Source organism: Scyliorhinus canicula, chromosome 14, assembly GCF_902713615.1.
Source record: "Scyliorhinus canicula chromosome 14, sScyCan1.1, whole genome shotgun sequence".
In the NCBI taxonomy this organism is placed as follows: Eukaryota; Metazoa; Chordata; class Chondrichthyes; order Carcharhiniformes; family Scyliorhinidae; genus Scyliorhinus; species Scyliorhinus canicula.
Window position 1 is genome coordinate 28,224,949 of NC_052159.1, and position 25,703 is coordinate 28,250,651.

A 25,703-nucleotide genomic window follows, 5' to 3' on the forward strand; every position below is an offset into this window, starting at 1 on the left:
AGTAGATGGAACAGAGGTATCATTGATAAATGTGTATGTCCTGAACGCGGATGACCCACAATTTATTAAAAAGATCTTCAACCTCTTAAGTACAGGAATGCTATGTCCCAATGGCAGACGGGCTCTCCGCATCATTGAACCCCTGCTCCAAGATGAGCAAATCATTGAGAAGTCATGTTTCAGAAGCTGGGCTAGTAGGCACGTGGCGGCACCTGTTTCCGAGTAGCAGAGACTTTACATTTTGCCCCAACAGGCACAGATACTTCTGCATTGACTATTTATTTACAAATAAGTCAGAGCTTCATAGAATAATTGACGGCGACATCTTACCAGTAGCCCTATTTGATCATAGGCTGTTAGCTGTAACTTGGAATCTGGGACTAAAATCTACCTCAAAGAGGTAGATACCTGAATGCATTTCTCAAATGATAAATAATTTGTGGGGAAAAAAAAGAATTACAATTCTATCTAGAACCGAATGCAGCACTGAGTACCTCACCCCTGACCTTATGGTATACCCCAGGCATATATTTAAGAGGTTGCATCATCTCATGCATGTGCCAAAAGGAAGAAAAATGAACCAAAATAGGTTGAATTAGATTAGAACAGGAAATTCAGAATTTAAAAAAGCAACACCAAAAGTAATGCTCATTAGCTTTAATGGCCTCCCTTACAAAGGTTCGCTGAGCTCAGGATAGTTTGCTTTCAGGACAAGTTTAAAGGTGTTTACGATTTGTAAAACAGATGCACGTGGTAACAGGGTGAGCTGCTTGTTGGCATTTCAATTAAGAAAACTGCAACCATGCTATCTTGCAGGGGTTTACGGGTGTCATGTCAATGGTGTTTAAAACAAGGATGGCACCGAGTCCAGAGGTAGCGATTTTCGGAGTGTCGGAAGACCCAGGAATCCAGGAGGAGAAAGAGGCACACGTTCTGGCCTTTGCTTCCCTGGTTGCCCGGAGACAGATACTATTTGCTTGGAGGGACTCAAAGCCCCTGAAGTCGGCGACCTGGCTAGCTGACATGGCTAGCTTTCTCTGTTTGGAGGAAATCAAGTTCGGCTTAAGAGGGTCAATGGTAGGGTTCTTCCGGAGGTGGCAGCCGTTCATCAACTTCTTTGTGGAAAATTAACCATCAGCAGAAGGTGGGGGTTTAGTTGAGTTTAGAGTAGGGTGTTAGTAAAGGTGGGACCTGTGAGGGAGGAAGGCGGCTTTTGCACTTTGTTTATATTTGCATGTTCATTGTTTCTTCTGTTGTTGTTATAAAACCAAAAATACCTCAAAAAATGTTTATTTAAAAAAAAGAAAACTCGCAACCCCATTATTTCTGCGCCCGCCCAGTATCATATGCACTAGCCCAAGGTGGACGCAGAGCTGGAGCACTTGGGCATCATCCTCCCCATCCACTCCGACGATTGGGCTGCGCCGGTGGTCACAGCATGAAAACCCAATGGATCTATGCAAGGATTACAAGATGACAGTGAACTGGGTTTCCCGCCTCAACCGTTACCCAGTCCCTCGCATCGAGGAACGCCAAACTCAGCCAAGGAAAAACTTTCACAGAACTCGACATGAGCCATGTGTATCTACAGCTGGTCCTAGATCCGGACACCCATAGGAGTCACTGTTAACATCCACAGAGGGTTGTATGAATACACCTGGCTACCATTCGGAGTTTTATTGGTCGGTGTGACTTTCCAGCGAGTAATGGGAAACATCCTGCGGAGCCAACCCAGGGTTGCCATATATCATATATCCTTGGGTCCAGAGCATTTGGAGACCTTTGCCGAATTTGGAGAACCTCCGGTTTGAACAAGCCAGTGCCCGCCTCCGCAGAGAGGTCTGTTTTTTAACGCCCCAAGGTCACCTATTTGGGGTACATGGTAGACGGGCACAGCCTTCGCCCAATGGAAGACAGTGCAGATCATCCGACAGGCTCACATCCCTCAAGGACCGACTGTACTACGCTCTTTCTTAAGTCTCATGAATTACTACGGGAAATTCATCCCCAACTAAGCCATGCTGTTTAGCCCGCTCCACCAGTTGTTGAAAACAGGGCACCAGTGGGAATGGCAGTTACCCTGGGTCCAGCACATAGTCCAGTAGGGGACCCAGAGAGCCCTACCCGACGATCTGGAGGCCGATATGACGAAGCTCCTGGGAGTGAAGGATTACGTTTTGTTATGAGGGACATGGGTGGTCTTCCTGGAACGCTGTTGCGCACCTTAGCTGCAAAACCTCCACAATGGACGCCTGGGGGTATCCCAAGATAAAAGATACTTGCCCACAGCTACGTTTGGTAGCCCGGGGTAGACTCCGATATCGAGAAGGTGGCCCAGCGCTGTGGCCCTTGCTAAGAGAACCAGAAAACCCCACCTGCTGCTCTGATGCACCTTTGGGAGCGGTCTTGAAAACCTTGGCTCCAAGTCCACATGGACTTCGCGCCCCCATCCCAGGGGGTGGCGTTCCTAGTCATTCAAACTGGCTCACGGTCCACAAAGTGCACACCGAGGTCTATGCTCTACATCAGGGGTGGGCAAATTACGGCCCGCGGGCCGCATGATGCGGCCCACCAAGATCAAGTCATAAAGGTTGGGGGGGGGGGGGGGGGGGGGGTGTTGGGTTACTGGTACAGGGTGGATACATTGACTTGAGTAGGGTGATCATTACTCAGCACAACATGTGTATCATGTGAAGTTTCTACTTTAAAATATTAATTAATAAAAATTAATTGCTTTTTTTTCTTTAAACTGAGTTACTTTGTTTTTCAAATAAATGTGTTTCATGTAAAGTTTCTACTTTAAAATATTAATTAATAAAAATTAATTGCTTTTTTTTCTTTAAAAACCTTTTATTTTGGCTATTTTAAATATTAATTCTTTTACTTAATATACTATGCGGCCCTTTAAAATTGTGAATTTCTGAATGTGGCCCTTGCACGGAAAAGTTTGCCCACCCCTGCTCTACATGATTCCCAACCTTTACCACAGAGTATGAACTCCCCCGGTAATTGGGCGTGAGATTTTCCCCTTAACAAAGGAACCTCTCGGTATAAAAACCCCCGACCTGGCTGCAGGTCGGGGAGGTTGGCCTTTTGAGGAGGAGAGTTGTTGCGTTTGTAATTATTGTGTATACCGTAATAGACCTTTGTTCATTCCTATCCGAGCGTGCGTTCCTGCCTCTTCCATTGGATTCTACAGCGGCAATTTGTGTGACCCACATGTTTGAACTGGTGAGGCTAGATGCCAGGTCCAAGGGGTGGAAGAGATGAGGGATTTGTTTTTGGCGGGGCGCTTTGCAAGCCTGAAGGAGCTGTCAGAAAAAATTGGGCTTTCACAGGGGGATACATATAGCTATCTACAGGTTCAAAATTCCGCGAGAAATATCTCTCCTACATTCCCTGGTGTGCTGCCCTCTTCGTTGTTGGAGAGAGTTCTGTCTCTGGCAGGGATGGAGGAGGGGAGTATCTTGGGGATTTATGGTATGATTATGGGAGAGTGTCGGTGGAAGGGGGGAAAAGGCCAAGTGGGGGGAGGTTGAAATTGCAGGATACGGTGTGGTGCAAGGCCCTGCGGAGGGTGAATGCAACAACGTCATGTGCGTGATTAGCACTGATAAAATTGAAGGTAACGCATTGGGCCACTTGACAAAGTAGGCTGAACAGGTTGTTTACAGGAGTGGAGGATGAATTTGAGGGTTGTAGGAGGGGTCTGGCGAGTCATACGCATATTTTCTGATCGCGTCCTAAGCTTCCGGGGTTGTGGGTCTCCTTAGCGCCATGTCAGCGAATCTACAAATTGAACTAAAGCCCTGTCCCTGAGGGGCCATATTTTGGGTGTCAGAGCTGCAGACCGGGTCGGGTGTCCTGGCCTTCACCTCGCTGATTGCTGGAGGTGGGTGCTGCTGGGGTGGAGGTCAGCTTCTCCACCCAGTGCCTCAGTATGGCTGGGGATCTTATGGAAATTTTATATCTCGACAAAATCAAGTACACCGTGAGGGGGGTGCAATTGAGGGGTTCTCCTAGAGATGGCAGCCGTTTATTCTGTAATTTGAAAGACCTGGTCACTGTTGGTTGTTAGGGAGGGAAGAGAGTGGGGGTGGGGGTTAGAGAGTTGGAAGGGGGGGGGGAGTATTTTCTGTCGGGGGTCTTTTTTGGGGGAGGGGGGTGGGAAGAGGGTTTTGGGTGATTTGCTGTTGTGTATAAAATTGAAGAAGCTGAATGAAAATACTTTTGTTTTAAACATCCAACGAGGTGTCATTGGGAGGGAAAAGTAATATCCTGTAAATAATCCGACATTGCTGCCCGGCAATTCTTTATACATTAAAAGGAAATGGGAGGTTAACTGCAGCAGGAGTTGCCGGTGGAAGACTGGAATGAAATTTGTTCTGAGTCCCATCTTGATACCTATTCAAATACCTGGAGAGAATATAAATGGAAGCTCATTACAAGGTACTTCAGAACACCACATATTACTGTAAAGATTGGTTCCTCTCCCACAGATAATTGCTGGGAGACTGCGGGGAACCAATTGATCATTATTTACACACATTCTGGTCATGCCCAAAGTTGAGGAAGTATTGAGGTATTCCATATTGACATCCCACAGACCCCTCTAAATGCTCTTAGGTACAATTCCGGAAGGGATGGAAGGAAGAAAACATAACTATCTTTTGCAAATTTTGCTTATAGCTGCCATTAAGCTGAAACCCCTATGCCCAACTTATGAAACTTGGTTATCCAAAGTCAAGAGAGCTTTTTGAGATGGAAAGAATCATGCTTACAGAGCAAAAAATCTTTTTGAAGGTGGATCCAGTAATGAGAATATTGTTCACTGAAGAAACCACGGCGAGCACTCCCTCATCCCACCCCAACACCATTCATTATATATATTTGCCCCCTTGTTTTAGCCATGCTTTTCCATCTATTTCCTATCGTCATTTTGCACTGGCATTCTGTGGAGGAAACAACCTTTATGCAGACCGACCAGTTCTTAAACTCTTGTTTTTCTGCTATACAAATACTTGTCTAGTCATGTAATTTGATTCTCTAATATTGTAAAATTGTTTCTTTTATATTTCTGTCAACAGCACTGATGATTAATATGAAGTACAATTCTAACACTTTTACCATGTTAATCTTTTGTTTCCGTATGCTTTGAGGAAAATAATAAAAACAAGTTTTAAAAAAAAAAAAGAAAATTCTTAGAATATCGATTAGGATTTATGCACACGTACACACGCAGGTCCATGTGCTCCTGCACTCTTTTTCAAATTGTATCCTTTTTTTTTACAATCTCAGGATGCCCGAAAGCACTTCACAGCCTTTGATGTACTTTGAAGTAAAGTAATTCTTATGTTGGGAAATAATCACTCGAGGAATGTAAGGCAATATTAGAATAAATATTTCACATAGTGGGTTGCTTCATCTTGAGTAGCTTTTAAAGTGGAGGATAATTTTAAATGCATACCAGCATAGGAAAATAATGAACAGGAAAAGCAGGTCTATCAAACTTGTCCAATATTGTCAGAGTGCAACTTGCACAAACCTTGATTTCCATCCATTCCCTACTGTCCTCTGGAAGCTATGATGTCGGCTACATTCAGTTACTTTTGAAAGTTTCAGTGCTCTTTCCAAGGGAAGACTCGATGGGCCGAATGGTCTTCTGCACTGTAAATTCTTGGATTCTATGAAATATAGCACGTTGTTAATTTGCTCCAAGACTTTTTGTGGAGAGAAGTGCCTTGTGATATCCCACCTGTTCTATGCAAGTAACTTGTGAGCAAATAACCTGTGTTTTTTAAACTTATATAACGTAAATAATTTGTCCATTATTATTTCAGTATTTTTGATTATCTCAATCAAATCCTGTCTATGCTTTTCCAGGGTAAAGCACCTTAATAGAGTAAAGTACTCTAATACAAAAGCAAAGTACTGTAGTTTCTGGAAATCTAAAAGAAAAACAGAAAATGTTGGAAATGCTCAGTAGATTCTTGATAGATGATTAATGATCTGAAACATTAACTATGTGGAAGGAGGGCAGCACGGTGGCCTAGTGGTTAGCACAACCGCCTCACAGCGCTGAGGTCCCAGGTTCGATCCCGGCTCTGGGTCACTGTCCGTGTGGAGTTTGCACATTCTCCCCGTGTCTGCGTGGGTTTCGCCCCCACAACCCAAAAATGTGCAGAGTAGGTGGATTGGCCACGCTAAATTGCCCCGTAATTGGAAAAAAGTAATTGGGTAATCTAAATTTATAAAAAAAAACTCTGTGGAAGGTGCAACAGACCTGCTGGTATCCTCATTTAACAAATCTCCCCATCCAAGAGCGTTAGCCTGCTTTTGGACTCATTTTTTGTATTGGTGTATTCTAGGATAGAATTTCATTGTTAAGTAAGCATTCGATTTAATTACTCAACCTCACCATACCACTTTTGCTGACTATTTTCATGCTATGATGATCACGATCCTTGATTTTAATTTTCGTCTAATTCTCCGTTTTACTTACTGGAAGACACCATTATATTTAAGAGCTTTGCAACCCATCGCCTACATAAGACAGTAGATTAATTTGTCAGCTAACCACTCTTAATAGATGAAAAATATTATCTCTCGGGTTTTAACAATAGATTGTTATTAAATTTAAGGAAGGATCTGGAGGCACCATTCTCTCCGCTGTTGGCAAAATATTTTTCCGCAGTCTCATTCTGATTTTCCGATGTCTGCCATTATCAAAATTCTCTGCAACTTTGCTCTGAACTTTCTGAAGGCAAATATGTTAACAATTGTTTCTTAATTTATTTATTCTTTACTTTTTTCAGCCTGGAGAACGCTCTTTACAGTGGGCTTTGGTTTTTAGTTGAATTTTTGAAAAAATGTAGATATCCAGAACTTTGGGACTGAGTTGAAAAGTGAGAAGCCTTCGGCACTCAGAGTTGTAAAGCAGCGGGCTGTCCGGACTAGCCATCAGCAGTCTGTAGGTTCAGAGGCCGCATTCAGAGTATTGTTTATCAGCAGTTGTCTGTAGGTTAATGAAGTCAGTGTAGAGTTTTTGTGTTCTTTTACCCTATCTTTTTTTTCTTGCCCCTCATCTGAATGTAGTAACTTTTTCTGAGATTTGGTTCCACAAGTTCCAGGAGCCTAGCATCTCGCTGAGTGGTATGATAAAAGTGGATCCATGTGTGCATTGTCCTGGTTAATTCAGTACTACAGAATGATGCTTCATGGAAACTTTACAGGAGCTTGAGCTTTTTCTGAATTGACTCTCCCAGGTTTTCTCTCATTATCTTGTTGTTCAGGAATTACCAATAACAGCAAGTTCTCTCAACTGTTTGTACAGACTTGATAAACATTAATTATTTCCCTGCTATTTAGGGCAAATTTCAAACCTAAGTAAAGCTTTTGAAGAACTACATGTGTCCAATAATCTAAAACATCCACTTGTTTACCTGGTTATTAATTTGTAATTAGCACATATATTCCTGAAACTATAATGAAAAATGCAAATCAAATTCAGCATGGTATTAGGTATTTCCCTATCCTTGTGACCTCTGCACCAGTTAATTATCTCCAAATGTGAGAACTGTGCAGCAAAACATTCTTCTCCAGTCTTGCAGCCTACGTAATGTTTTCTCCAGCCTTCAAATCCTTTTTTGCCTGTTTTTTAAACGTTGATTGAATCAACCAGTTCAGACCTATCGAGAATAATTAGTACTCATTTTCATTTTTAAATATGTGCTATTTTGAGGCACATTAGTTTTTAAGGGACCGTTCTATGAGGTTACATTCTGTATCAGTCCATAACATTGACAATCTAGGCTGACACTTAATTGCAGTACTGAGGGAGTGCTGTAATTTTCAGCCAAAAAATAAACCAGTGTCTGTCTGCCCTCTTGGGTGGAAATAAGAAATCCTATGACTGTCCAAGGCACAAAGAAGGTGCCCTGGCCAATAGTTGTCACTGAAATCACTGTAAAACAGAGCATTTATCTTGTTTGTTGAACCATACTGAATGGCGGGACAGTGGTTAGCACTGCTGCCTCACAGCGCTCGGGACCCAGGTTCAATTCCGGCCTTGGGTGACTGCCTATATGGCGTTTGCACGTTCTCTTCATGTCTTTGGGGATTTCCTCCCGGTACTCCGGTTGCCTCTCTCAGTCCAGAGATATGCAGATTAGGTGGATTGGCCATAACCAATATGCAGTGTTACGGAGGATAGTGCTGGGGAATGGGCCTAGGTCGAGTACTCGTTTGGAGGGTCAATTCAGACTTGATGGGCCGAATGACCCGCTTCTGCACAGTGAGGGTGAATGCAGATTGTCTGTTGTGTTTCACCCTAATTACAACACTGGCTATGTTTTAAAATACTTTACTTGCTATAAAATATATTGGGATGACTGGGTGTGAAAGGCTATTTTGTTCTGCCTTTCTTTACCTCTACACTTCACATAATCCCGAAAGTCCATTTTCCTTTGACTTTTGACCCAATGAAGGCATCAACGCTTAGAGAAAATTAAATGAAGGACACAGTTTTCTTTACTTTTATGAGAAGGCAAGCTGTTAATTTAGAACAGACCAAAGATTTTAGACTTTTTTTTAAGCTCAGCTACGGCTCCATCTTGAACATTCCATGAATCATTGGGGGCTCCAACAAAAATGAGGGCGTTTCATTACATTTTGTTTCAACATGGTAAATCAACAATATAAGAGTTTTGCTGGCGCTTATGATGCTTTCTGCATAATGAGATACAATATATCTGCATGAGGTTTCTTATGTGACAAGTTGGGTGCACTGTCAGATATAGGTGCAAAATCTCTGAACTTATCAACTGATGTTCTGAAGTTGATCTAACAAATAGCAAAGTAGAAAATAAGAGGAGGAGGCAATTCATCCCTTCGAATCTACTCCGCCATTCATCATGATCATGGCTGATCATCCAACTTGATAGTCTGTTCCTGCCTCTTCTCTTTTCCCCATATCCTTTGATCCCTTTTGCCCACGAGCTATATCTTACTTCTCCTTGAAAACATGCAGTGTTTTGGCCTCAACTGCTTTCTGTGGCAGAGAATTCCACAGGGTCACCACTCTCTGGATGAGGAAATTTCTCCTCATCTCAGTCTTAAATGGTCTACCCTGTATCCTCAAATTGTGACCCCTTGTTGTGGACTCTCCCAACATCAGAAATATTCTTCCTGCATCTACCCTGTCTAGTCTTGTTAGAATTTTATAACGTGACCCCCCCCCCCCCAATATTCTCCTGAACTCCCAACGAATTTAGTCCGAACTGACTCGATCTTTCCTCGTACGTCAGGCCATGGTTTAGCCACCTTCCCTGTTTTACTTCTGTGCCAGCCAGGAATGAACAATTGTCACAGTTCACCCATGTGCTCTTTGGATGTTTGCCATTGCCTATCCGCCGCCATCTCTTTAAGTAATGTTTCCCAGTCCATCATAGCCAACTCGCGCCTCATACCATCATAGTTTCCTTTATCAGGACTCTAATCTCAGAATCAACTACATCACTCCCTATCTTGATGAAGAATTCTATTGTCATGGCTGCTTATTCGCAAGGGGTCTCGCACAACTAGACTGTCAATTGCTCCTTTCTTATTACACAATATCCAGTTTAGGGTGGCCCATTCTCTAGTAGGCTCCTCGACGTATTGGTCCAGAAAACCATCCATATGCACTCCAGGAATTCCTCCTCTGCAGTATTGTGATTAATTTGATTTAGCCAATCTATATGCAGATTAAAGTCACCCATAATTACAGATGTTCCTTTAACGCTGTCATGGATCTGCCTAGCAACAGCAGTAAAATAATGAGGACAGGACATATTAGGATGCGAGAGATCCAGTATTAGGTAGAAATCTGCCTAGAGACAGCAGTAGACCGTATTCAAAAGACCCCATTGATATGCATCTCTCCTTAGCAAGATTAGAAAGCCATGTGGATAATCAAGTGTGAATAGCTTGAGGAGAAACAACTTGTAGACAATTGGAAAGGTCACTGAGGTATACATAATGTTAATGTGGATTCAAGGAAGTTGATGAGGCAGACAGCTGAATGCACAGAACACATAATCAAAAAAGGAACAAAGGTATAATTGGCCCGATGATCAGAAGCTAGGGAGTCAATTAACATCTAACAGTCTCGGAAAGCAGACAAGACTGTTTCTAGCCATGAAGCCTGGAGGCCAGTGTTTTTCAGCTAACAGCCGAGAGGTCAAGTTTACATGAAACAAATTTCTAAGGCAGTGTAGAAAACGTTTATAATGGCAGTTTTAAATATTTTCGCTGTAGTAGGATAAGATGTTTCCCAGACTTGAGTATCATCCTTTGATTATACGGTAACTATAAGCTGGTGATTTAATTCGGGGAAAATAGAAAGTCTTACGGAATTCAGGTGCTGTAGATGTATATTGGAACAAGGGGTACATTGGATATAAACTGTGTGCGTTTAGTAATTCCATACATCGTAACTGCATAAGAGTAAAGTAGCCCGGTTATTGTGTATTTGTCTTTCCTTTTAAGAAACCGTTTTTAATAATTGTTACACTATGACTTGGTTGTTTATACTCACTGGAGTTTCACTTGTCTCCTCACACTAAAACAAAATAAACCTATACACTCCCCCGAATCGGTGTTCCAAGTTGGGATACCCTTACAGGTAACATCGACTGGCTTTGTGACAATTGTCTGCATCTCTAATTCCTGTTTAATGCCATTCCCAACATCACCACTACAGTTTGGGTATCTATATGCAACCCCACTAATGTTTTTTGCCCCTAGGTGTTTCTCAGCCGTACCCATACAGATTCCACAGCCGTACCCATACAGATTCCACATTGTCGGAGCTAATATCTTTCCTCACTATTGCGCTAATTTCCTCTTTAATCAGCGTTGCAACACCATCGCCTTTTCCTTTTTGTCTGTCCTTCCTAAATACTGAATACCCCTGGATGTTAAATTCCCATTCTTGGTCACCCTTTGCACGTCTCCATAATCTCGATTGTATCATACCAGTTTACATCTATTTATGCAATTTTTACATCCACTTTATTGCAAATGCTCCGTGCTTTAAGGCACAAAGCCTTGAGGCTTGTCTTTACTTGTCTCGTTCACACTATTTTTCACTGTGGCCCTGTTTGATTTTGCCACTTGATTTCTCTATCACTTTTCTCATTCCCCTCTTTTGTCTTTTGTTCTTCCCCAAGCTCTTCCCCCTCCTTGCATAGGTTCCCATCCCTCTCGCATTTCTGTTTAAACCTTCCACAGCCAATGTAGCAGTAGCCCACCACCACCAACATCAGTCGCAGTCCTGCTAATAGAGCTAGTGTGTTGGTTGATGTTTTATAATTGTAATTTCTGTGAAATTTAATGCTTAGTTCTTTGGTAGTTGGATAAATGCTTTACGTGTCTCTGTTTCTTTGAATGCAGGGCTTCAGTAGAAAGGTGCCACTCACTAAAATACCAATCTGAAATTGGTGTGAATACTTACATTACAATTCATATTTCATTTCTGGAAAATGTGAAAAGGCGCACTAAAGTAGTAGCCCGTACATTCTGCCCCGAATTTGATCATTATTCTGAGTTTCCATGCAACCTTGTTATCCAGAGATCTACTGGGGAGAGTTTCAGTTTGGCCGAACTGCTTGAATCCTCAGAGGCCGTCTTTACCATCTATCATCAGTCTACTACACCAGGTAACTTTTCTGCATTCAGCTTTTGTCATTTAAATGTACATGATACTATTTACCACTGACCTCTCCGCACACCCACACTATTCTTAGATTTTCACCTACCTGAAAATGTTCACGCTTAGCAGATAGGTAGGTGAATTACTTTCTGGCCATTGCTGGTGTTGCTGTAACTGATTATCATGAAGCGAGCGTGGTGATGCTGAATAAATGACTCCCCAATGCTCCTTTCCTACCTGTGTTTTAAGACCTTTTTCTCTCATAGTCTAGTTGAAATGCAGAATTTATTTGGGGAAAATTGTAGTCAAAAATCAACCATTTCACGGCCTACCATATTGGTACACTACTGTGCTGTGATACCACCTTGTGACAGGTAGGCTTCTAAAAGGTTACTTGTAAATGTAATCCAGAAATCTAAGACTGCTGGAGATAATTTATTTTTGTACTTTTTTAATGTTTTAATTAATGGGTGGCATAATGGTTAACACTACTGCCTCTCACCACCAGGGACCCAGCTTGAATTCCAGCCTTGGGTGACTGTGTGAAGTTTGCACGTTCTCCCCATGACTGCAGGGGTTTCCATTGGATGCTCCCACAGTCCAACGATTTGCAGAGATTTTGAACGGTCTCACTAAAATTTTCCCTTAGTGTCTAAAGATGTGCAAGTTAGGTGGGGTTACAGAAATTGACATGGCAGTGGATTTGGATGGGGTGCTCTTTCAGAGGGTCGGTGCAGACTCGATGGGCGGAATGGCCTCCTGCACTGTAAAGAGTCTATGGATATCTATGGATTCGATGGATAATTATCATTCTGAGGGACTAGGCTGAAGAGGGCAATACAATATTTCCAGACATGTGCTTACATTTGAGTGTAAGTAATTTGTCAGCCTTGGCTCACTGGTACCAGGGAAGCAGCAAGTTCCCCTGGTGTCTTGGTCAAAATTTGTCCCTCAACCAATGTCAACAAAAATAGATTATCTGGTTATTTCTCTCATTACTCTTTGTGGAAGTTTGCTCGGTGAAAATTGGCATGCAACTGCTCTTCAGTAAAATACTTTGTAAGTTAAGAAGCATGTTGTGATATTCCAGACATGGGAAAGGCACTACAGAAATTCATCATTTCATTATTTTGTCCCTTGTTTCATTTGCATATTCCAGTGCTTCATTGTTAAGACGCTAGAATTTCCTTTTCCTTATAACTGTAAACTTCTATGATTTCTATATTCTTTTATGTTGACAGCTAAACCAAGCACAATTTTAATTGGTGCATCAAAGGACGTTGTATTGGGAACTGTACGAATTCCACTGGCAGGCCTGCTGACTCGGCGGACAGGTAATGAGCAATCTGGTGCAATTATCACTCGGAGATCAGAGTCTCGCAATTTAGTTAGAAGATTTGGGCAGTTTAATAGCTGTAAAAGAGTAACATGATTTTATTTATTGTTCAAAACACTTGGTTAAATAGATCAATTTAGTTACAAGGCTACTTTTTAAAAGTTTGATAGCTGCATAAAAATCAGAACATCTACCTTCTAGAAAACACATGCTTCCTTAATGTGTTGCCCAGCAACATAATTCACAGTGTGATTACTTGATTCAGCAAGTTGAGGAGAGAATTAATGGAGGGGGGAATAAAGGAACATGGGGGGATGATTCCATCTGAACCACATTGGCATACGTTCAGATCAAGTAACAGGACACCGGAACAGCTCCCCTCCCAGCTCTTTGCCAGGAATCAGGACCTAGCAAAGAAAAGAAAATAATAAATCTTAGTCAGAGTGCCAACTTCCTAGTGTAGATATGATATCCCTCCAACTTCAGAAGCAGTTTCTACATGGAAACGAGATAATTTGCCGTCTTGGATTCAGAAATATTGAGGAGTTTCCCTTCAAGAATTTCAGACTGATATACCAGGTGAGCTTTCATATTTCTAATAGACCTTGAGAAACGGCACGGCCCCGAGTCATCCACACAGTGTGAAGGGAACTAAGTAGAGCTGGCAAATTCTCTTCCCTGAAGGACATTTGTGAACGAGTGAATTTTTATGAGAAGCTTTGATGGTCATTTTCTGGGTGTTCCTCACAAATGGCCAGATTTTTAAAATTCAGTTTGTATGGTAGGATTTGAATTCCTGATCCCCAGGTTGTTTGTTCACTGCCCTAACCGCGAAACTGCTGCGTCCCTGTTGACAATATGTTAATTAACATATTTACGTGCTGACTGCATTATATTTCTGAAAACTGAAACTGCATGTTGAATGGATTCTCACGCTATTTATTTTCTATTATATATTAAGGTATCTCTGGTTGGTATGCAGTGAGTCTTCCAGAAATTACAGCTTCTGCTCAGTCTTGTGGAGCTCTCCAGAACTTGGGTGGTGGGCTTGAGATTTCAATCCACTTTGCACATCCCAATGATAGAGAGCGGGTCGTAAAGGCTGCAGAGACATTAGGTTGGAAGTATGGAACAAGTGGGGAAGAAGGTAAAGAGGGGCAATCCCCAGAAAGTAGCATGTCAATAACATTAACCGTGTCACGGATATGGCTCCCATTGCACTGTGTAGTGCTGGCTGGACGTGCACTTCTGGATAAATCCACTTTTTGTTATCTCCGATATAAACTGTATGATAGAGAGGCCATTTGCACATCACTTCAAAAACCAGTTCTGACTGTCAACGAAAGTCATGTAACAGTAAACTTTGACCAAGCAACGACTATATATCTGAAACGTACCCAATCATTGATCTGGTATCTAAATGAAGAAAGACTAGAAGTGCAAGTGTGGCTGGCATTTGGGAAAGACAACAAGACTCTAAGACCTTGTGATACCGATCGGCTAATTGGATACTCATTCATTGATCTGTCGACTCTTGCAGAGAAACCTTTGAGAAAACTTACAGTTAGTGGTAAGCCAATTTAGTTTTCTATATTTAATCATTTCTGTGCCTTGCTTTTTCCTTCCCTGCTTTTAAAAGCTGTCAAAAAAACTCATCTTCAATGACTCTTTCAGCCTCCACCCTTTAAGGACATTCTATGTATTTTCTGCCTTTGCATTGTCTTTTTCAGAGTCCAATATGTAAAACCTAGGAATCTTACTGATGCTTAAAATATTATATAATTGCATGGCCATTTTACATGGAGGCAGAAAACAGTTTTTTTTTTATCAGAGAACATTTAGAAGTTACCTATCACCCTGATATCTCTAATGTTGCAAAGCTGGAAGACTATTTTTAATTACTTGCTGCTCAGCAAGTTAGAACTTGTATGTGCCCACTTTTAAAATATATTTTATATAAGTAAAATCCGCTTTTGAAAAGGATCTCATTAGTGGAAGCGTGCATTAGGCAACAAAAGGGTCAGTTGTAACAAAAACATTGATTCAATTCGGAGAGATGCATACATTACTTGCAAGCTCTCACTTTTCACAATGATGTCAAACAGTTCCTGTGAGACATTAGTAAGTTGAATTTTCAACCCTGCTTTACACTTAATTTGTCCTCCCTTTATCAGCTATAACACTTCTCCACTAAGCTTTGCGTATCTCTTCTCATTTTATGTTCAAAAATACATATTCAAATAATCACCATAACTCCAATTCTCTCTATTATAGGTGTGAACACTGCAAATCAGATACCTCCAATCTGCATTCTTGTCAAACAAAACTTCATGCAAGAACACAACTCAAAACGTTTCATGGCTAATTTACACATTAGTAATATAAATTTGTTTTTAAAATAAATTTAGAGTTCCCAATTCATTTTTTCCAATTAAGGAGCAATTTAGCATGGCCAATCCACCTAGCCTGCACATCTTTGGGTTGTTGGGGTGGAACCCATGCAAACATGGGGAGAATGTGCAAACTCCACACGGACAGTGACCCAGAGCCGGGATCGAACCTGAGACCTCGGCGCTGTGAGGCAGCAGTGCTAGCCACTGTGCTGCCCGCAAATTTGTCTTTAATCGTTAATGCCTTTGTTGCCTGGTGTGAAAGTTGCATTATCTGAGGAAATTTAATCAAGTCGGAGAGACTGGGAGAATGGAATGGAATCCTTTCAGAAAATGGAGTGCAAAGGTGTATAATCATGACAGCTAAGTATTGGTAGGCAGCTGCTGATGGATAGTCATCAGCACTGGAGATAGAAACGTCAAAAAAAGAATGAGGACATCTCTGAGATGGTGCGTGTAAAGATTAGCAAGAGCAACATATCAGAATTAACTTCTTTACAAATCTACTTTAGGGTGAGAATAGCAATTAGCACTGTTACAGTCATTTATGTATTAGGGAAGAAACCCAAGTAGATTTGAACCAAGAATACTGGCCATATCCTACAAAAAGGCAGACTAGATTAGGGTCCATGCAGATGCATAATGACACAATTTATTTGATGGTAATGGTGGTGTAAAAAGAATAGTTGCTCAATGAGAACAAGTAGAGTGAAGCAGTAGAGGGTGAGGTCACAGAATAGTTATGATGCAGGAGGAGGTGATTTGAGGCTCTCCAAATGATCATTTCACCCACTGCCATTTTCCTACCTTCTCCCCATAGCCTGCAAATTGTTTATTTTCAAATCCTCTAATTTCCTCTTGAATGCCTCACCAACTCAGTCCATACACCTTAACTGTATCACTTTTGCTACTTTTGCCAATTACTTTACTTATGTGCCCTCTCTTTCTCGATCAATTCACAAGTCGGGACAGTTTGCTCCTGCCTACTCTGTCCTGGGCCCACATGATTTTGAATGTTTCTCTCAACTTTTCTCTTTGGAGAAAAGAAGAGAAGAGGCCCAGCTTGCATTCTCTGCCCCTTTAAGAAAGCCTGGGACACTTTGTTTTATTAACTGCTCTCTCAACCCGCCCTGACACCTTTAATGACTACTGCACATATACACTTGGGTCCCTCTGCTCCTGCACCCTTTATATTATACCGTGTTTCCATGATCTTCAGACCAAAATAACTCTTATCAGATTTTCCCACATTGAACTTAACTGCCATCTAACTGCCTGTTCCACCAACTTATCTATGAAGTGGTTACAGTCTGGTAAGACAAACCCACCAATACCTAATTATTTTGATTACAAACCTTCTCGTCCCACTTCCTGCAAGATTAAAGAATAAGAAGGAACTTGGTAAATTAGAAGACTATGTTCTGTGAGCAGGAGCTTGCTAAAATACTGGGCAGAAGGGAAATGCTTCTGCATCTTTTTTTTTCCTTTCAAACACCCCCCGCCCCCCTTAAACCCACCCCTTCAATCATTTTTTTCTCTCCAGACTTCAATCCCCAATTTGTCTAGATGCCTGCTTTTTCTTGCTTCTGTGAGCATGTTGCCTTTTCTATAAATGTAATTTGCACGTTTTCAAATAAAACCTATGCAATGGTGAAGGAAGAGCAACAAAATTACAGATTTAACATATTTCTTCATTTAGTATATCCTTTTGTTTACAGGTGTTTATCCACTGTTTAAGCGAGGTGCTTCTGACTTGTCAGGTGCTGCTCTAAGGTTCCATATCACACTAGCACCGCATGATCTTCTATCTTCGACTGGTGACTATACTTCTCCGAGAATATGCGATGTTGAGGATGACCATGATTATGCACATGATACTCAAGAAGGTGTTGCGTCCATTAATGAAAAAGAACAAATGTCAGAAGGACACATTGTTGAAGAAATGTCTACAGGTTTGAACATTGAATGCCAAAAGGTGGAAAATGAGATTTCTGAGGTGGACCTGGCGAACACGTTTGCAGTCAATGTTGTAGTAGAGAGAGCTATGCATCTAAGCTTGAAAGGTAAGAATTTTGCATCACTCCAAAGATGCAAATATATATTGCCTTTCTGGTGATGTTGAGTTGCAATCACTGATTAATACAATTTTCTTCAGGCTCCAGATAATTTATGAACTTAAGGTAATTGTATATCAGTGGAGTGAGTGCCTCTTATGTGTAATGTAGCATGATATGAGTTGACACTTTTCTTTAATTAGTCCACGGCTTTGCTGCCAATTTGATGCTTTCTAAAATGGACATGTGGTATGGAGGAAAAGGTACAAGATATAATGGAGGAATTTTCTTCTAGCCAATGTGAGTGAGGGTAACCAGTTCTATCCCATTTGTTCAATAGCCCCTTGACATTTTTTAACGAGCTGGAAGAGGTTGTATGAAACGTAAAATAGCTAATGCCTGCTTACATGCTCCTTTGAGTTTATACTAAAATGGCTGACTTTTAACACCTGACAGCTTTAAATTTGTAATGAGACACTGGATTCTGGTTTTTTTTCTGGCTAAGATAGACTTGGTGTATGCTAATCTTCAAAAGTCTTTCTGTTCTGATCTGAATTTTTTTTTTAACTTAAAGTACCCAATTCATTTTTTTTCCAATTAAGGGGCAATTCTGCGTGGCCAATCCACCTACCCAGCACATCTTTTTGGGTTATGGGGGTGAAACCTACGCAAACACGAGGAGAATATGAAAACTCCACACGGACAGTGACCTGGGGCCTGGATCGAACAGGATCCTCGGTACCATTACAGCAGTGCTAACCACTGTGCCGCCCTGTGATCTGAGATTTTTTAAGATCTTTCTTGAGAGTTGTTTGGGAGGCAAGTCATTTTTTGAAATTTTGGTCTATTACTATTGATTAGCACTGCATTCTCAGCCAGTGATAACCAAACACATTTGACCTCCATTTGGAATGTGGTCAATGTTTCTCTGAGGGTTGCTGAAGCCCAATTATTACATGTCTCTATTTGTCTGATTCCTTCGGCTCTTATTTTATTACCAGCAATTAACCTAAAAATAAGATGCAGTACCCAAATATTAGAAATGATCATATAAATAGTACACTTCCATCTTTACTATATGCTGATTACTGTCAAAACTGCAGCATTAAACCCTTTAATCAAACTGATTTGGGGCATAGAGTTGAAATAAGTACAAAACCCATTTTGATTCTGGGTTGAACTGTTAGGTCACTGAGAAGGATTGGGATTCACCGTATTCTGCCTCACACTTCAGAGTTTAAAAAAAATACATTTAGAGTATCCAATTCATTGTTTCCAATTAAGAGGCAATTTTGCGTGGCCAATCCACCGACCCTGAACACCTTTTGGGTTGTGGGGGCAAAACCCACGCAAACACTGGGAGAATGTGCAAACTCCACACGGTCAGTGACCCAGAGCCGGGATCGAACCTGGGACCTCGGTGCCGTGAGGCAACTTGTGCCACCATGCTGCCCAACACTTCAGAGTTAATATTCCATAAACATTATAATATTGGTTTGAAAGGCTGAGTGGATCCACTGAAAAATGTTCCATAATCTAATAAGAATGTATCAGAGTGGCTATAAATAATAATCTCAATGAAAAAAATAATCCCTTTCATCTACTGACTATCTGAGAGTTTGTCCTCTTCCAATTTTTCCATAGAAACATAAAAAAATAGGAATAGGAGTTGGCCATTCAGCCCTTCGAGGTTGTTCAACCATTCAGCATGATCATTTTGTTACAATTCCAGTTCATATAGCTGGAAGGGAAGATTCCAGAATGGGGCCATAACCTAAAAGATCATAACTTTTTTTTAAATGACATGGAAGCACAGTCACAGGACCACTAGTTAGTTTTAACAACAAGCAAAAAAAATTATTAAACATGGAAAGTTGGATAATTATACAATACCCCTTTGCTCCTCCTTTAGTTTAACAATTTCACACCAATTTTAAGATTAACAGATTATAAAGTACATCTTCAGCTACAGTGGTCCCACTATCACAAAGTCCCTTTAAGGACACAGATTGGATGTGGTCAAATGCACTGAGCCCAAGTTAATGTCTGCGGTTTTCTCCTCAGAATCCCCTTAAGATGATTGTCACATGAGAGTTTCCACATTCCACTCCCAAAAGCATCCTTTAAAATCTTCTCTCCTAATAATAATGCTTTCTCTTAGCAGCTTGCATTCTGAAATCCAGTCTGGGTTTTCCAAATGGCACGTAAACAAAGCTTCCACTCTACCTGTAACAGCAAATTCAGCCAAGATTCTGCATCAACTCTTTTAGGATCTCATTGACTTGACGGCTGTACAATCTGTTCACAATTGCTTTAACTCTCAATTCCCAGATTATATTAAAATGGCAACAAAATGTTCATTTACCTCTGAAGTCTGCTGCCCCACTTTAAATCTGGTTATTGCAATTGTCTCTAACTCCAAACACTTGTTTACTCTTCCTTGAATTCTTCTGAACATTACCTTGGTATCTGTTCTCTTAACTTCAGGTGTTTTAAACATTATTTTTGTCCCAATTCCCTGGTTATCTGAATTGTATCTTGTATATTAGGAAGCTTACACCGTTGAAACTTCCTGGCCCTGTCTAGCTTCTCTGGCAGAGTTGAGAGCTGTTCACTCCCCAGTGTCCTGTCTCCAACTGCTCTGGCATCCAGTTAAAATTAAGAACACAGGAAAGCTCTTCCCTCTGGAAAGTGGCCTCCTATTGGCTGAGCAACAAATTACTTCCATTTATTCTTCATGCCGTAAACCTCTCTAAGCACAACATGCCGCAACCCCCTCTAAACACAATAGAGACACCGTTGGAACTGAGCCAACCCTCACACATCCTTGCTCCTGCACTCTTCCAATGAAGGTCAGCATACCATTTGCCTTCCTAACTGCTTGCTGTATGAGAATTCTTGCCTTCAGTGACTGGTGTACTAGGACACCCAGGTCCCTTTGTACATCAGCATTTTCCAATCTATCACCATTTAACTAATTTCTCCATCCAAAGTGGATAACTTCACATTTATCCACGTTATACTGCAACTGCCAAGTATTTGCCCACTCAACTTTTCTCTCTCACCTTGAAGCCTCTTAACCTCCTCCTCACCAATCACATTCCCATCAAGTTTAGTGGCATTAGCAAACTTGGGAATATAACTTTTGGTTCCCTTTGTTATGGGCCAGGGTTTAGAAAACTCCAAAGTATATCATGGAGTTCACCTGACCTGCAACTGTTTATTGAATGTGGCTGGGATGAGCACAAAAGCCTGCCTTTCAGGTGTTATTCCACAGAGTTCTTGGGTGCTTTTAATTTTTAAAAAATTTATTCTACGAATTTGCGTTAACATTTGTATAAACACACACATGCAAGAATTTTTATCAACTACAAACATAAATACCCTACGCAGCTACAGTAATCTATGTATAACCCTTAATGAATCCCCCTTTACTGTTCCAATTTAATAACAAGATCCAATAAAAACCAGAACCCCCCCCCCCCCCTTTTAAAGGTGTGGCAATAAAATAGACACTCTTACTGGTATAAGACATGGTATTGATACTCTTTTAAGTTATCAAGCAGTCTGGAACAGTTTTTAAAACAAGATTGAGAAATCCTTCTTTGAAGATAGAGAACCCCTTTCAACCCGTGCAGTACAAACCAGTCCAAACTCAAAGTAAAAATCAAAAGCGAAAGTAAACTCTCAGAGCCACAGCCCAGCTCCACCCACATAATTACATCACTGAAGCCATGTGATAAGATAAAACATTTCTTAAAGGGGAACTCGCGTGACATCTTATCCAAATCATTGTATATTGTGAATAGCTGGGAACCGAGCACTTATCCTTGCAGGGCCTCTCTAGTCATTGCCTGCCACTTCAAAGAATACCCATTTATTTCTACTATCTGTTTCTTGTCTGCTAACCAATTCTCAATCCATTCCAATAGAACACCCCCAGTCCCATGCACTTCAATTTTGCACACTAACCTCTTACATGGGAAATTATCAAAATCTTTCTGAAAATCTATTGGTTCACCCTTCTCTATTCTACTAGTTACATTCTCAAAAATCTCCAGTAGGTTTATTAAACTTGGAGGTGTTGATGAGAAGCCTGTACAGATCACCATTTTGCTGCACAAGGAAACTAACATTTGGCTTAATTTAAATAATTTGGCCTTATTGCAGTTTGTTTGATGGGCTCTAATCATATATTTACATAACTCACAATCGTTTTATTGCTGTCTGGATTTGGTAAAACTAGGCTCAAATTAATGTTCTGTTGCAGAATGGCTTGTTTCTGTACTGTAACATTCAGGTGACCCAGTATGCATCTGTGTTCATTCAATAAGCCATCAAGTCTAATTCCGTTCACTATCAAACCTTTTACTATCCCCTTGTTTATTTTCTTTTATATAATCCTGGGAGGAACAAATGGTGAATTTATCATGAAGTAATGAAACACAAGTACTGCTCAGAATATAACGCACAAAAGAAGGCCAATCAGTCCAACTGATCTGTGCTGGTGTTTATCCTCAACACCAGCCTCCTCCAATATTAAAACAGGAAATATTGAAACGATTCCGTAAGCCAAGTAGCATCTGTGCAGAGAGAAACCATTTCTCACAGATGCTGGCCGATGTGTTAAATATTTCCAGCATCTGTGCTATTTTGCTTTTGTATGAGTATCCTCCAATTCTGTCCATTCTGTTGTATCGATTTGCTCAGATGGATCCTGGTCTTGCCAGTGACGTTCACATCCCATCAAATAAATATATTTTTTTTAGGGTAGCACGGTGGCACAGTGGTTAGCACTGCTGCCTCACTGCGCCGAGGTCCCAGGTTCGATCCCGGCTCTGGATCACTGTCCGTGTGGAGTTTGCATTCTCCCCGTGCTTGCATGGGTTTCGCCCCCCACAACCCAAAGATGTGCAGGGCTAAAGTGCCCCTTAATTGAAAAAATGAATTGAATACTCTTTTTTGTTTTAAAAAAATTTTTTTAAAGAAATATTTTTTTCAGTTAGCAACACCATTTAAACTTGCTGCTATTGATATTGAATAATATTTTAAACAGCCAGCTCCTAAGTTACATGATGCAATTGCTTTATCATATTTATAGTGTTATAGGTACACTGAAAGCTGTGAATTTAACAATAAGATCGATAATCACAGGATGACGGGCAGCACGGTAGCATGTGGTTAGCGTAAATGCTTTCACAGGCTCCAGGGTCCCAGGTTCGGTTCCCGGCTGGGTCACTGTCTGGCGGAGTCTGCACGTCCTCCCCGTGTTTGCGTGGGTTTCGCCGGGTGCTCCGGTTTCCTCCCACAGTCCAACGATGTGCGGGTTAGGTGGATTGGCCATGCTAAAATTGCCCGTAGTGTCCTAAAAAGTAAGGTTGGAGGGGGGGGGGGGGATGTTTGTTTGGGTTACGGGTATAGGGTGGATACGTGGGTTTGAGTAGGGTGATAATTTGCTCGGCACAACATCGAGGGCCGAAGGGCCTGTCTGTGCTGTACTGTTCTATGTTCTGTGACCTAATTTGCAACTACAGGGATTAATTGGATTTTTTGTGTTCTATTCCTGCACAAGAGCTGATAAACGTTCAAAAATCAATTGATCTTTACTGCATGGAATGTGTATATTAATAATGTTCATGCGTTCCATACTGCTACTGTAAAAACTTGAAAGAGTGACCTTTCCTGTCTGAACATGCACTCCTTCTGTCTTCTAATTAAGTCCAAGTCTGATAGCTATTTTTGGGATGTAACAGCAAAATACCCAACTGATTTATTTATTCAGTACAATTCTTTATATACTTTATCGGTGATATCACCCATGATTAACCTTGGTCATTCAGGGCAACTCTTCATGGATAGGCCTGGGAGTGGTTTCCTCTTGTTTGCATAGCTTCAATTAGTAATGCTTGCAGCATTTCTTCAAACACTTTGGCGAGCAGGACTTCTGCTAGCTACATGAAAATGAAAATCGCTTATTGTCACAAGTAGGCTTCAAATGAAGTTACTGTGAAAAGCCCCTAGTCGCCACATTCCGGCGCCTGTTCGGGGAGGCTGGTATGGGGAATTGAACCATGCTGCTGGCCTGCCTTGGTCTGCTTTCAAGCCAGCGATTAGCCCTGCTAAACCAGCCCCTTGCATGGAATACGTCCTTTGTGTTAACCCTTGAGTAGCACAATGTGGAACTGGACCTCAAGTAACATTACAGAATTTCTCATGTGTAAGATCACAGCAACCATGCAACTGAATTTAAATACTTTCAGTTCTGTAATTATTTGAGAAAGGAGCCAGAGTCCTTGATTGGTTTATCTGTTCATGAGTACACATGCCTCTAGAAAGTATCCAAAGGCTTTTATTTAATACTTAAAATGTCGTTACCTTTTTAACTAAAAACCTATCTATCTGTTTCCAGTGATGCTATTCTCAGGTGAAAGAATGTAGCTTTTTCAAGACTTGGAAATTTAATTGTACTCTTTTTGAAAACAATCAAATACATGATTCACGTTTTTCAGAAACCAGTTCCCAGGCACTTGCTGAATAAATTGAGGCGAATTAAACCACTATTTGTAATGTATATGGTAATGATTTCTGTGCTGCTTTCAATTATAAATTGTCAGAAAGCTGCTGCAGTGTTGTGTCAGCGAGTTTCTAATCCAAATTCACTTGTCTTACATTGGCAAGGTTCATTGAAACTGGATTCTTCTGCCAATCTGTAACAGTTGAACACCAGCTAGTGATCCTGGCACACATCACGTGCTATGTTTGTACTTAACTACAAAAGGAGAAACAGGATCTGTGTATATTTTTGCAGCACAATCTTCTGCTTTATGCAACCGATCCATTTATTACTGTGGGGAAAATGAGGGGTGAAACTTAATCCACAATTTAACTTTAGATTTGAATAACACAACAGTTGATGGGAACTGTTAGATCAAAGTTAAGTAATTATTTTTCTTTTTGTCAAATTTCCTGTGTTATTTCATCCTTCCGGTACTATGTAGGCAATAACCTATGCTGCAGTGCAGCTCTGTCAGTAGGGCAGCACTCTAGCACAGTGGTTAGCACTGTTGCTTCACAGCCCCAAGTTCGATTCCCAGCTTGGGTCACTGTCTGTGCGGAGTCTGAGCGTTCTACCCACGACTGTGTGCGTTTCTTCCGGGTGCTCCGGTTTCCTCCACAAGCCCCGAAAGACGTGCTGTTAGGTGAAATGGACATTCTGAATTCTCCCTCAGTGTACCTGGACAAGGTGGCAACGAGGGGATTTTCACAGTAACTTCATTGCACTGTTAATGTAAGCCTACTTTTGACACTAATAAAAATTATTATTAGTAGTAGTAGCTTCAGCCATCTGCCAGTACCTAATGAGTCTGAAGATTGAAAGTTGGCAACCAAGCCAACTCCATCCCTGTTCTCACCTGAAACATTATCTTAATATTTTTATTTCTGCAGACTGAGTAGTCTGGAGGCCAGTAGAAACATTGTTAAGAGAATATAATGTTGCTTTGTTGCACTAGTGATGCTTGCATCATTTCTTTAAACACATTGTCAAGCAGGACTTCTGCTTGCTACATGCAATGCATCCTTGCTGCAAATGTTTCAGTAGCACAATGGTAAACTGAATCTCAGTTAACATTACAGAATTTCCCATGTGTTAAAAAAAAATACAGCAACCATTTCACTCCATGCAAAAAACATTTATTGTTCAGATATCTTTCTCACCCAGAGGACGGTGAACTTCTGGAATTCACTGCCTTTGCTGGTTGAGGTTTGAAACGCTCAACTCATTTAAAAAGGTCCCTGGATCTGCATCTGAAGTGCTGTAACCTGCAAGGCTATGAGCCAGGTGCTGGAAAATGGGGATTAAAATGGTGGCTAGTTTTTTATTTTGGCCAGTGCAGAAAGGATGGGGCTGAATGTCCTTTTTATGTCCTTTCTGTGGTTCTATGAAAACAAAAAATGATACAGCTAGGGGCATATTTATCAACAAGTGTCATGTGAGAGTAACCTTAAGAAATGGATGTTTAAGCAATGTACCTTTAAGAAAATAGTGATGTCAGAGAGTGGATGGAGCTGAGCTCAGTTCGGCCATTTGAGGTTAGTTCTGGGTTTTTAGTTTCGGTTTGAGACAGCAGCTTGGGTGTGACTGTGTTTTTGTGGCTGTGAGCTGCATGAAGAAAAGCAAGGTTGCTGGAGCTGAAGTCAACCAAGCTGAGATATCTCTGCCATCCAGCAGA

At 41.1% G+C, this 25,703-nt stretch overlaps 1 protein-coding gene across 1 annotated transcript in view; it reads left to right on the forward strand.

Annotated features, from left to right (window-relative positions):
• Window positions 1–25,703, forward strand: part of c2cd3 (C2 domain containing 3 centriole elongation regulator) — a 173,547-nt gene that overhangs the window by 95,166 nt on the left and 52,678 nt on the right. The window contains exons 21-24 of the mRNA XM_038817737.1: window positions 11,434–11,699; window positions 12,934–13,026; window positions 13,990–14,598; window positions 17,137–17,481. Coding sequence (XP_038673665.1) covers window positions 11,434–11,699; window positions 12,934–13,026; window positions 13,990–14,598; window positions 17,137–17,481 — 1,313 coding nt within the window. The remainder of the gene's footprint in view (window positions 1–11,433; window positions 11,700–12,933; window positions 13,027–13,989; window positions 14,599–17,136; window positions 17,482–25,703) is intronic.